A 13,757-nucleotide genomic window follows, 5' to 3' on the forward strand; every position below is an offset into this window, starting at 1 on the left:
GACTATGGGGAATACGTTATACTATATGAAGAACTATGAGGTTCATTATACTATGGGAAGTGAATTGTACTACATGGATGACTATGGCAGTGCATTATACTATATGGAGCACTATGAGGAGTGTATTATGCTATATGGAGAACTGAGCAGTGTATTTTAATATATGGAGGACTATAGGGAGTGTATTATACTATATGGAGGACTGTGGTGCACATTATAATAAATGGAGGACTATGGGGTGTATTTTACAAAACAAGTAAAATGCTGGATATTCAGATTGTTTTTGCTGGAACAAAAATCATTGTTCTCAGCAGCACATCGCCGGTGTAAACTGTAGATGTGCTGCTGATAACATGATACTGTATGGTGATCTGTTAGTGATCTATTAGTGATCGTTCTGTCCCATCATTATTCCTCAGCTGGTGGAAAGAGACCGGGAAACAAGCGTTGAACAACTTCAGTATTGTAGATCAAACTCATTTAGCGGCCTGAACTCAGCGCTTGTAAATACAACCAAAATGCTTTTTTGTGATGTGCAATATGTTAGCATTTGGGGCCCCATTTTAAACTTTGCCTATGGCCCCACTTTGCCTAAAACCGGCCCTGCCTACAACTGTACAAAGATATTATACAGTCACCATGTGACAAGTGGGTCTGTGTAACTTCAAATGCCAGGGCTGAATTTTAGTCCGGCCCTGGGGCAAGGACTCTGTTAAACATTACCTTTTGTTTTACCGTTATGCCAGAAAAGCTCTGTTTATTTTTCCTGAACCCTACTTAAGTTTATGCTGTCCATAGTAAACTAGCAGGTGAACTACTACCAGTACGGTTCCTGTGTCTACTTAGTGAAGCAGCTAGTTGAGTCAACCCCTCACACATGGTGTTTTGAGTGTGGGCAGCATTCCAGGAACACGCAGAGAAACTGAGGACAACTGCATGTCCTGAGTGATATCCGCCATTCAGAGCGAGATGTCCGGCAGCATGGGGGAACTTGTGAAACATCTCGTTCAGGTACAGCAGCAACACCAGCTCGCCAGTCAACAACAGAATTTGGAACAACAGGAGATGTGTAAGCTGTTAGCACAGCAGCTTCAACAACAGCTGCAGCAGTGACAGCAGCAGGAGGTGCTAACATGGAAAATGGAGCTCCTCGCAGAGGCAATTCGTGTAAGGGCGGCGGTCTCCTCTCCGTCTCCAGGTGATGATGTGCATGTCCAGAAGACGGTAAGTTGATCCATACAGAAAATGCCCCCGGGGGATGATGTCAAAGCCTTTTTGACTGTGTTAGAGCAGGTAACAGAGCATGAGAGATGAAGGAGTTTCCCCTATGCGTCCTCGCTGGAGAGGAGGACGAGATGGTAACAGAGGAGCCCAGCTTCCCTAACTTCGAGGTGCCCGAAGAGAACTTTGGGCCTACTCAACTTCAGGACCTTATATTAAAGGGGGCATTTGAGAATGTGACTGCATGTAGTGGGGTTGCTCAAGAGCTGTGGGCTGACACCAGGGTCCCTCATTTTGCAGTACATGTCGAGTTGTTGTATTGGGTGACCAAAGTGAGGGGAGGAGAGATAGTGGAGCAGTTGTTAGTTCCAGGATCCTACTGGCAGAGGGATTTAGACATGGCTCACTCGCATGTTTTGGCTGGACATCTGGGTGTGGAGAAAACTCAGGAGAGAGTGTTACAGAGGTTCTATTGGCCAGGGAGTTTCCTTACCTGTGATAGAACTCCCTTTTGAGAGGATTGCTATGGACCTGGCAGGTCCCCTCGTTAAATCAGCACGCGACCATCTGTACATCTTAGTGGTCATGGACTGCGCGACCCAGTACCCATAAGCAGTACCATTGAGGAACGCTTCAGCTAAGAGTATCGCCCGTGAGCTTGTCCATATCTTTGCTAGGACCAGTTTGCCTAAGGAGATTTTGACGGAACAGGGGACCCCGTTTATGAGCAAAGTGATGTGGGAGCTGTGTAGAGTCCTCCAGATTGCCAGCTTGCGAACCTCCATTTATCACCCACAGACCGATGGGTTGGTGGAGTGCCTTGAAGGCCATGCTCAAGAGGGTCATTGAGAAGGACGGTCGAGACTGGGACTATCAGAGAAGTCCCACAGGCCTCCAAAGGCTTCTCACCATTCAAGCTTCTATAAGGCCGACTTCCACGAGGGCTGCTGGACATCACCAAGGAAATCTGGGAAGCCGAGGTCACACCGCACCGGAGTGTCTTTGAACATGTTACCCAGCTGCAAGAAAAGATTGCACACCTAATGCCAATCATAAATGAACATCTTCTCCAGGCACAGGATGCCCAAGTGAAGGTTTACAACCGATCAGCAAGGCTATGGCAATTCCAGCCTGGGAACCGTGTGCTTGTACTTATTCCTATGGTGGAGAGCAAATTTTTGGTTAAAGGGAACCTGTCACCCCGTTTTTTGAGATTGAGCTATAAATACTGTTAAATAGGGCCTGCGCTGTGTGTTCCTATAGTGTATGTAGTGTACCCCGATTCCCCATGTATGCTGAGAAATAACTTACCAAAGTCGCCGTTTTCGCCTGTCAATCAGGCTGGTCAGGTCGGGAGGGCGTGGTGACATCGCTGGTTCTTCCTCAGCTTTACGTTGGTGGCGTAGTGGTGAAGACACAGCGCGCGATCTGCGCTGTCATCCCTTTCGTCGGTGGGGGCGGCCATCTTCCTGGGGCCGCGCGTGCGCAGATCGAGTGCTCTGCTGCACGGGGCTTCAGGAAAATGGCCGCGGGATGCCGCGCGTGCGCATTAGAGATCGCGGCGGCCATTTTCCCAAAGCCGAGTTTGCATCTCGGCTTTGGGAAAATGGCCGCCGCGATCTCTAATGCGCACGCGCGGCATCCCGCGGCCATTTTCCTGAAGCCCCGTGCAGCAGAGCACTCGATCTGCGCACGCGCGGCCCCAGGAAGATGGCCGCCCCCACCGACGAAAGGGATGACAGCGCAGATCGCGCGCTGTGTCTTCACCACTACGCCACCAACGTAAAGCTGAGGAAGAACCAGCGATGTCACCACGCCCTCCCGACCTGACCAGCCTGATTGACAGGCGAAAACGGCGACTTTGGTAAGTTATTTCTCAGCATACATGGGGAATCGGGGTACACTACATACACTATAGGAACACACAGCGCAGGCCCTATTTAACAGTATTTATAGCTCAATCTCAAAAAACGGGGTGACAGGTTCCCTTTAAGTGGCAAGGCCTTTATGAGATTGTGCAAAATCTCTGGGATGTGAATTATAATGTATACCAGCGCTGTAGCAGGAAGCCACACCAGGTATACCATGTAAACCTACTCAAACCATGGCGGGACCGTGGACTGCTGGCAGCTCCATACCTGGAGGCCTGTCCCGAAGCCAAGGTCGAAGAGGTCGTGATTCCTGAGATCCTAACACCAACTCAGAAGCAACAATGTCGAGAACTGCTGCAGCAGAACTGTGAGATGTTCTCAGAGTTACCAGGGCGCACACAGGTCGTGGAACACGACGTGCTAACAGAGCCGCATGTAAACCTCAAACCCTACAGAATCCCCGAAGCACACGGGGAGATAATCTCCAAAGAGGTGAAGAGAATGCTGGACCTTGGAGGAATCAAGAAGTGGCTGGTCAAGTCCCATCTTCCTTGTACTGAGGCCCATGGTGAGTGGCAGTTTTGTAACGATTACCGCAAGCTCAATGAGGTGTCCCATTTTGATGCATACCTGATTCCCCAAGTGTATGAACTCATTGAACAATTGGGGCCCGCAAGGTACATAACCACTCTTGACCTGATGAAGGGGTACTGGCATATCCCTATGTCCCAGAGCACCAAGGAGAAAACAGCAGTCTCGACACCGGATGGGTGTTTTCAGTACACGAGAATGCCCTTCGGAGTGTGGGGAGCCCCAGCTACCTTCCAGAGGGCAATGAATTGAATCCTGGCTCCACACAAGAAATATGCTGCAGCCTACTTGGATGACATTGTCATTTTCAGCCGTGACTGGAGTTTGCACCTGCCAAAGGTACAAGCGATCTTCGATGTGTTGAGGAAAGCGGGATTCACCTTGAATCCAAAGAAGTGTGCCATAGGGAAGGAAGAGGCTAAGTACTTAGGCCACATCGTCGGGAGAGGCAAGATCAAGCCCCAGTTAAATAAGATAGAGGCAATTCAGAAGTGGCCGCAACCGCTCTCCAAGAAACAAGTGAGGGCGTTTCTTGGTATTGTGGGGTGTTACAGGCATTGTATCACGAACATTGCCATAGTTGCCACATTGTTAACAGATCTCCTTCTCTGCACCAAGTCGACAATGGTAAAATGGACTCCTGACACAGAGATGGCGTTTCAAGAACTGAAGAGGGCTCTGTGCTAGCATGCAGTTCTGGTCACAACCGACTTTAGTAAGGAATTTGTGGTCCAGACCGAAGCTTCAGAAGTTGGGGTGGGAGCCATGTGGTCAAAGGAAATCAATGGAGAAGAGCATCCCTTCCTGTATCTGAACCGGCAACTCTCATCTTGCAAAAAGAACTACGCAATAGTTGAGAAAGACTGCTTAGCCATAAAGTGGGCCATCGACACCCTGAAATACTACCTGCTAGGTTGTAGGTTTAAGTTAGTATCGGACCATGCCCCTCTGAAATGGTTGAGAGAGAAGGGTAAGAACGCCAGGTAGACTAGGTGGTTCTTAGCCCTTCAAGACTTCATGTTCCACATAGAGTATAGGCCAGGAAAGTTACATGGCAATGCGGATGCTCTATCCTGAATTCCTTGTTTAGTGTCTGAAGGTGCCAAAACCCCTGGCTTTGGGCAGAGGGGGGAAATATGTGACAGGGTCACTTGCATAGTGTATGAAGGGAGATATGTGTCACTGCGCATATTAGCATCAGTGATGCAAAACAATAGTTTTCCTCCAGCATACTACGTGTTGAGAGGGTTAAGTTATGTTATGGGCTGGTTTTAGTGGACCTTTATAGAGTGGGTGGGAGGAGGTCCACCGTATCTTCACCTGCACAGTCCCGATGTCAAGGTCATGTGATCATCACATGGGGTGTTAAATACCTGGCCATGAGAGTCAGTGGGGGTGGTGTGTTGGAAGAGGTGGAACTCCCAAGTAGCTCCCAGAGGAGCTAAGGACACTGTGCGTGTTGCCTGCAGTGAAACCTGCAGGGCAAGGACTCTGTTAAACATTACCTTTTGTTTTGTTTCACCATTATGTCAGACAGGCTCTGTTTATTTTTCCTGAACCCTGCTTAAGTTTATGCTGTCCATAATAAACTAGCATGTGAACTACTACCAGTATGGTTCCTGTGTCTACTTGGTGAAGCAGCTGAGTGAGTCAACCCCTCACACTGGTCTATGCATTACTTACAATACTCCCCTTTCCTTTTTTTTTACCAAGACTCTTTCCCAATATTTACAGTAGTACCTTGGGGTCCATTTACACAGGCACAACCAGTAGCAAGAAAAAATTGCAGAATTATACACTTTTACCAATAGGCAGTCGTTTTAGTAAACGATATTCACCAAGTGATCTATACTAGATTTCCCAGTGCGTATAGGCTGCCATTCTTGGAAGTGTGAGTTCTGTTTACACCGGATGATGCACCACCAAGCGTTTTGCTTGTTCATCGGATGATCGGCAGCCTGTTTACATGGCAAGATAATTCTGAAATCAGAAATTTTAGCAATGCCCATTCATGATTATTTTGCAATGTAAGTACCCCTTAATCTTTCTCCTTTCTTCCCCTCAGAGTCGCAGCCTCTGGGTTAATTCCAGCGGTGTCAGCACTGTTTCTTCTCGGCGTCACTTTGTTAGGTGACGCTATTCCTGCGACCTGTCAGCACTGGATTCAGTCTCCTTCCTATGGACAAATGACATACATCTGGAGGAAGTGAGAGCCGCTGCTTCTTGTGGATGTGTGTGATATGTCTGAAGGTGGGGAGAGTGACGCCAGTAGTTATTCTTTCCACGTCAAGTGGGTATTTTTTAAAGGAACATCAATAACAGATGAACAAGTGTCCAGCTCCCAGTACCCCACAGATCAGCTGACCGAAATGGCCATGGCAGTCCACGAAGTGTCACCCCACCTTCATTGTTTACCAACTACAAGTAGGCACTTTTCATAGTTACTATGCCCGGTATCACAGCTCACTGCAGCTCAGTCCCATATGAGACAATGGGAGTAAGCTTTACTGCCAGGCTGAGCCACTCTCATATTGCAGAGTTTTGCCTTGGAGACTATGTGCCACAGCTCCCTAGAGTCAGGATCCCCGATTATCTGATATCGATGACCTTTACTAGAGATAAATTGACAATATTTCAGTCTTGCCAAATAATTTACTGAAAAATTATCTTTAAAATAAAATTTTTTAATCAACTTGCCCATAGGAAAATCATTTGGCAAATATTCACAAATGTCATGTATCTTTTTCAGGTTGGTTTTCGGAAAGGAAGAGGACACATCTTTAGTTTCCTTGGAGGTAGATCTCAGCTTGAAGTCTTTCTGGGAGCCCTAAGTGCAGTTCTAGGATTGTTACTCATTGGAAGTCTAATTGCTTTAGGTGTTCAGCAAGTCTCAGGTACCAATACCAACTTTCATCTAACCTCAGCAATAACTCTCCTTTAATTTTGTATATTCATACTGGATTCTAGATAATATTACTAATACAGGTCATACTATAATCTCGTAAGCTAAATACAGAACTAGTAATTAGTGACAAAAATAATCATATAACCATACATTAGCATATTCTCGGTACAGACTGCTTGCAATTCACACTTTGTGCAAGATATTTAAGTTATTTTTGCGAAACTATCCGATTGAAATATGGCCCACTATCCTTAATATAGCAGTTCCATATCGTAAGTGGGATGGCCAAATATTTTCCAACTTACCAGGTAGATTTTTATTAATTAACTAAATTCCACTTTAATTTTTCTACTTTAGTGGTGCAGTCTGCAAAACACTCCATTGTTACCTAATTCTGTGGAAACTATTATGTTCGTTCCCAGAACCAAGTTTTTGTGTCAAATGAGGCCTCAGCAGGGTGGTAATTGGAACAGGAATGTTTGTTTGACATTTCAAACAAATCACTTGTCTTTTGTCTTATTAAAAGTAGTGATAGATGGAAAGAAGGAGAGGGAGGAATTTAGATAATAGACAGAGACACATCACAATATTACAAACATGATATGCATATACTGTATATAATAAAATTGCATACTAGTGACAATAGAATAAAGTGCATTCAAATAGTGCATACAGTGTTAAAGTGACACAAATACAATTAATAAATAATTGATCAACTGTACACAGCTGTGGATAGTTAATAGTCATGACTCACCCCACTCTTATTTTGCACCAATATCAGCATCCTATTCTCATTACTGCGCATGTCAGGAAGTAAAGAAGTCCTCAGTGAGGAAAAAAGAAGAATAGCATCATGATTCCATCTTTTTTTGATATATTAAAGACTGGTATGTGCCTGGGAGGCTCCGCATCCACATTGCTGGTGCTGTTTTTGTTCTTTATTCTTTTAGATAGATACAGGTGCTACTCACAAAATTAGAATATAATCAAAAAGTTAATTTATTTCAGTTCTTCAATAGAAAAAGTGAAACCCATATATTATACAGCTCTGGCAAAAATTAAGATACCACTAGAAAATTTTCAGTTTGTCTGATTTTTCTCTTTAAAAGGTATATTTTTTAGTACAATGAAATTTGTTATTTTATTCTATAAACTACTGACAACTAGTGTTGAGCGATACCGTCCGATACTTGAAAGTATCGGTATCGGATAGTATCGGCCGATACCCGAAAAATATCGGATATCGCCGATACCGATATCCGATACCAATACAAGTCAATGGGACATCAAGTATCGGAAGGTATTCTCATGGTTCCCAGGGTCTGAAGGAGAGGAAACTCTCCTTCAAGCCCTGGGATCCATAGGGAGGTGTAAAATAAAGAATAAAAATAAAAAATATTGATATATTTACCTCTCCGGCGGCCCCTGAACTCAGCGCGGGTAACCGGCAGGCTTCGTTGTTCAAAATCAGCGCTTTTAGGACCTGAGAATCACGTCCCGGCTTCTGATTGGTCGCGGGCCGCCCATGTGACCGCCACGCGACCAATCACAAGCCGCGACGTCACCGCAAGCTATTGACGCGCTCATTTTTAAAAATGAGCGCGTTAATGGCTTTGAAAGACATAGCGGCTTGTGATTGGTCGCGTGGCCGCGACCAATCACAAGCCGCGACGTCACCGCAAGCTATTGACGCGCTCATTTTTAAAAATGAGCGCGTTAATGGCTTTGAAAGACATAGCGGCTTGTGATTGGTCGCGTGGCCGCGACCAATCACAAGCCGCGACGTCACCGCAAGCTATTGACGTGCTCATTTTTAAAAATGAGCGCGTTAATGGCTTTGAAAGACATAGCGGCTTGTGATTGGTCGCGTGGCCGCGACCAATCACAAGCCGCGACGTCACCGCAAGCTATTGACGCGCTCATTTTTAAAATGAGCGCGTCAATAGCTTGCGGTGACGTCGCGGCTTGTGATTGGTCGCGGTCACGCGACCAATCACAAGCCGCTATGTCTTTCAAAACCATTAACGCGCTCATTTTTAAAAATGAGCGCGTCAATAGCTTGCGGTGACGTCGCGGCTTGTGATTGGTCGCGTGGCGGTCACATGGGCGGCCCGCGACCAATCAGAAGCCGGGACGTGATTCTCAGGTCCTAAAAGCGCTGATTTTGAACAACGAAGCCTGCCGGTTACCCGCGCTGAGTCCAGGGGCCGCCGGAGAGATAAATATATCAATATTTTTTATTTTAATTCTTTATTTTACAGTTCCCTATGTATCCGATACCGATACCCGATACCACAAAAGTATCGGATCTCGGTATCGGAATTCCGATACCGCAAGTATCGGCCGATACCCGATACTTGCGGTATCGGAATGCTCAACACTACTGACAACATGTCTCCGAAGTTCGAAGCAATAAAGTTTGTATTTATTTTCTGAAAATGAGAAATGGTCAAAATAACAAAAACATGCATTGCTTGCAGACCTCAAATAATGCAAAAAAAAAAGTTCATAATCATTTAGAAACAACAATACTAATGTTTTAACTCCGGAAGAGTTCAGGAATCAATATTTTGTGGAATAACCATGATTTTTAATCACAGCTTTCATGTGTCTTGGCATGCTTTCCACTAGTCTTTCACACTGCTTCTGGGTGACCTTATGCCACTCCTGGTACAAAAATGTAAGCAGTTCTTCTTTGCTTGATGGCTTGTGACTATCCATCTTCCTCTTGATTACATTCCAGAGGTTTTCAATGGGGTTCAGGTCTGGAGACTGGGCTGGCCATGACAGAGATTTGATGTGGTGGTCCTTCATCCACACCTTGATTGACCTAGCTGTGTGGCATGGCGCATTGTCCTGCTCGAGAAACCAGTCCTCAGAGTTGGGGAACATTGCCTGAGCAGAAGGAATCAACTGTTTTTCCAGGATAACCTTGTATGCGGCTTGATTCATACGTCCTTCACAAAGATTAACCTGCCCAATTCCAGCCTTGCTGGAGCATCCCCAGATCATCACCGATCCTCCACCAAATTTCACAGTGGGTGCAAGACACTGTGGCTTGTACGCCTCTCCAGGTCTCCATCTAACCATTAGACGACCAGGTGTTGGGCAAAGCTGAAAATTAGACTCATCAGAGAAGATTACCTTACTCCAGTCCTCTATGGTCCAATCCTTATGGTCTTTGTCAAACTTCAATGTGGCTCTCCTTTGCTTCTCATTGATGAAAGGCTTTTTTCTAGCTTTACATGACTTGAGTCCTACCTCTAGTAGCCTGTTACAAACTGTTATTGCCGTGCACTTCACCCCAGCTGCCATTTGAAAATTCCTTTTGTAGGATGTCATCCTGCGGTTTGTGAGCGACATTCGAATAAGATGATGGTCATCCCAGTCAGTGGAGAGTCGTTTTCGCCCTCTTCCTGTCTGTAGCTTTGCTGTCCCCAATGTCTGCTGCTTGACCTTGTGGTAATGAACTGATGTCTTTGAAATTTTAAGGATAGAGGCAACATGACGCTCGCTGTGTCCCTCTGCTAGTAAAGCCAGAATTGAGCCCTTCTTTTCCTCACTCAAGACTTTTCTTTTCAACTCCTTTGGCATGGTTAAAAGTTATTTTTCATTCCTATTACTTTTGGGATATTACCATCACTTGTTTTGCCATCCAGCTTGTCCTATTGCAAGAGGATTGTGAACACCACAGCAATGTTTTTTATAGTTTCCTTCTTTAAATAAGATTTGGTTCAGGCGATCACCTAATCAGAAGCACATTAAGTAGAATGAGGTGTACTCTGGTTGGAATTCAACTGACACTGGAATGGAATGGCTGTCAGACATGTAGAGAAGCTGATTTTTATAAAACTGTGCAGTGGTCTCTTGATTTTTGCCCGAGCTGTATAGAGTCATTACAAACAGAGTGATCTATTTCAAGTGTTTATTTCTGTTAATGTTAATGATTATGGCTTACAGCAAATGAAAACCCAAAATTCGTTATCTCAGTAAATTAGAATACTTTATAACACCAGCTTGAAAAATGATTTTAAAATCTGAAATATTGGCCTACTGACATGTATGTTCAGCAAATGCACTCAATATTTCGTCGGGGCTTCTTTTACATCAATTTCTGCATCAATGCGGCGTGGCATGGAGGTGATTAACCTGTGGCACTCCTGGGGTGTTATGAAAGCCCAGGTTTCTTTGATAGCAGCCTTCAGCTTGTCTGCATTGTTGGGTCTGGTGTCTCTCATCTTCCACTTGACAATACCCCATAGATTCTCTATAGGGTTAAGGTCAGGCGAGTTTGCTGGTAAATCAAGCACAGTGATACTGTTGTTTTTAAACCAGGAATTGGTACTTTTGACAGTGTGGACAGGTGCCAAGTCCTGATGGAAAATTAAATTTCCATCTCCAAAAAGCTCGTTGGCAGAGTGCTCTAAAATTTTTTGGTATATGGCTGCGCTGACATTGGTCTTTTTAAAACACAGTGGACCTAGATCAGCAGATGACATGGCTCCCGAAACCATAATTGATTGTGGATACTCCACACTAGACCTTGAAAATCAAGGTACCAGAGTCTGGAGGAAGAGTGCAGAGGCACACAATCCAAGCTGCTTGAGGTCTAGTGGTTTGGTGGTTTGATGGTTTGGGGAGCTATATCATCTGCCGGTGTAGTTCAACTGTGTTTTATCAAGACTAAAGTCAGCACAGCTGTCTACAAGGACATTTTTGAGCACTTCATGCTTCCCTCTGCCGACAAGCTTTTTGGAGATGGAAATTTCATTCTCCAGCAGGAATTGGCAGCTGTCCACACTGCCAAGAGTACCAGTACTTGGTTTAAAAACAACGGTATCACTGTGCTTGATTGGCCAGCAAACTCGCCTGACCTTATATTATAAAGAGGAAGATGAGAGACACCAGACCCCACAATGCAGATGAGCTGAATGCTGCTATCAAAGCAACCTGGGCTTCTATAACACCTCAGAAGTGCCACAGGCTGATCGCCTCCATGCCACACTGCATTGATACCAAAGGAGCCTCGACCAAGTATTGAGTGCATTTACTAAACATACATTTCAGTAAGCTAACATTTCGGATTTTAAAATAATTTTTTCAAGCTGGAGTTATAAAGTATTCTAATTTTCTGAGATAATGACTTTTGGGTTTTCATTGGCTGTAAGCCATAATCATCAGCATTAACATAAAAAAACACTTGAAATACATCACTCTGTTTGTAATGACTCTAATATATGAGTTTAACTTGTTTTGTATTGATGAACTGAAATAAATTAACTTTTTGATGATATTCTAATTTTGTGAGATGCACCTGTTTTTGCACTATGTTGGTATGCTTGACAAAGACTTGTATCTAGTCGAAATGTTGCACTGTATTTGGCATAATAAAAGATTTATTTACTTCACTCAAGTTTGGATGCTGTCTATTCATGGCCATTTTGTTCAATTGAGCTCCTTGCTCAATTGAGCACCTTCTGGTCGGAAGCTCTTCTCTGATCCAGTATTTTGCAATCAATTTCCTTGCAACAAACAATATTCTAGCAATTGCAATGTTAGTAGTACCGTCCTTTGTTATTTCCTCTATATACCCCAAAACACATACTAATGGATCTCTAGGGACCACACATCCATACACCACTTCAATACGATTCAGCACTACAATCCAAAAGGCTGATAGTCTAGGACAACTCCAGAGCATATGTAGCATATCTGCCTGAGATTGTGAGAACCTTGGGCAGTCTGAGTTGGACTTTAGCCCCGCTCTGAACAACCTTTCGGGGGTGCGATAGACCCTATGGATTACATATAATTGTGACAATCTCCCAGGTTCACTCATAGATAACTTGGGTATATACTCTAGGATAGAATCCCAGCTGTCATCATCTATCTATCTCCCCCAGATCTGTCTCCCACTTCCTTTTAGCATTGATAGGATGATCTCTCAAAAAAGCGTGTAACAGGTCCCCATATACTACAGATATTGCCCCCTTTGTACAGCTAAGTACAAACTCTAGCAGGATATCCGTTTGTATCTCTATGGGTCCTCTTCTACATTGAGACTGAAAAGTGTGTTGGACTCTTCTGTACTGATAAATATTCAACCCTGGGAACAAAAATTCTTCTTGTAGCCTGTCATATGATTTAAGCTTCCCCTGAGAAATCAATTGGCCTAACAATCTATTGCCCATCTCCTTCCACTCACTAAATCCCTTCAAATGGCTCAACGACTGGAGATAACTGTTGTCCCAAATAGGCGAGAACTTAGTGAAACCCGTTACCCCCCTAATGTGCTTGATTTTCTGCCATACCTTCTGAATAATAATAGTAATTAGTAACCCCAATTTTTGGAAGAGTCCCGCCTCCAGACCCATATTCAACGGCAATGGCTTAATTAAATACCACAAACTACAAGGTATCTGTCCCTCCCCTAACAACTCCCCCCATCCCTTAAGGTGCTGATATTAAGCAGATAAAAAATATATCCAGAGATTAGGGAGTGCCAGCCCCCCTCGGTTCTTCGGCCTTTGCAGCGTTTCCTGCTTAAGTTTCAGACTCTTCTTGCCCCACACTAGATCACCAAATAATGACTTTATCATACGGAACCTGCAAAATGGAAGCCAAATAGAAAAATTATGTAATATATATGTTGAAAATCTTACTACAGTCTCTGACCCGTGCCACTTGTAAGCTACACCAGATTCATTAAGTGACATGTGCCAGGCTACTCTTACTCCAGCACACCCCTTCATTGAGATGGAATCTGGGCCAAATTTTTTACCTTTGTAGATTTTTTCCACCTGTAATAATTATTATCATCACAATTATAGGAATGATGAAAACGTTATCTGCAGCAATACTTATTGTCATAATTAGAATTTTACTATTACAGTTATAACTTCTGCTTTGGTCTCAACTCATGTCCAGGCTCAACCAGAACCCAAAATATCTCCCCCTGACCGGTACTCTGGACAGAGAGATACATTTTTGGTCTTCAAAGAAGCCTGTGAGTTTAAGTGGATTATAGTCTCCCTTCTCAAGGGTGATGCCCAATCCTGCCTTCTCCCTGCCGACTGATTCACCATGTTTGCAGTTGGTGGACAAGTTTTTTTGCGGCATTGGCGCTGGCATATGGGGATCCTGATGTCGTCTCCCTGGCTGAGTCCCGA

At 44.3% G+C, this 13,757-nt stretch overlaps 1 protein-coding gene across 2 annotated transcripts in view; it reads left to right on the forward strand.

Moving 5' to 3' along the window:
* The window catches only part of ECE2 (endothelin converting enzyme 2), a 149,048-nt gene that overhangs the window by 16,324 nt on the left and 118,967 nt on the right, over window positions 1-13,757 (forward strand). For both annotated transcript variants that reach the window (XM_069726950.1, XM_069726949.1), the window contains exon 3: window positions 6,433-6,577. In XM_069726950.1, coding sequence (XP_069583051.1) covers window positions 6,433-6,577 — 145 coding nt within the window. The remainder of the gene's footprint in view (window positions 1-6,432; window positions 6,578-13,757) is intronic.

The sequence above is a fragment of the Ranitomeya imitator genome, chromosome 5 (assembly GCF_032444005.1).
Source record: "Ranitomeya imitator isolate aRanImi1 chromosome 5, aRanImi1.pri, whole genome shotgun sequence".
In the NCBI taxonomy this organism is placed as follows: Eukaryota; Metazoa; Chordata; class Amphibia; order Anura; family Dendrobatidae; genus Ranitomeya; species Ranitomeya imitator.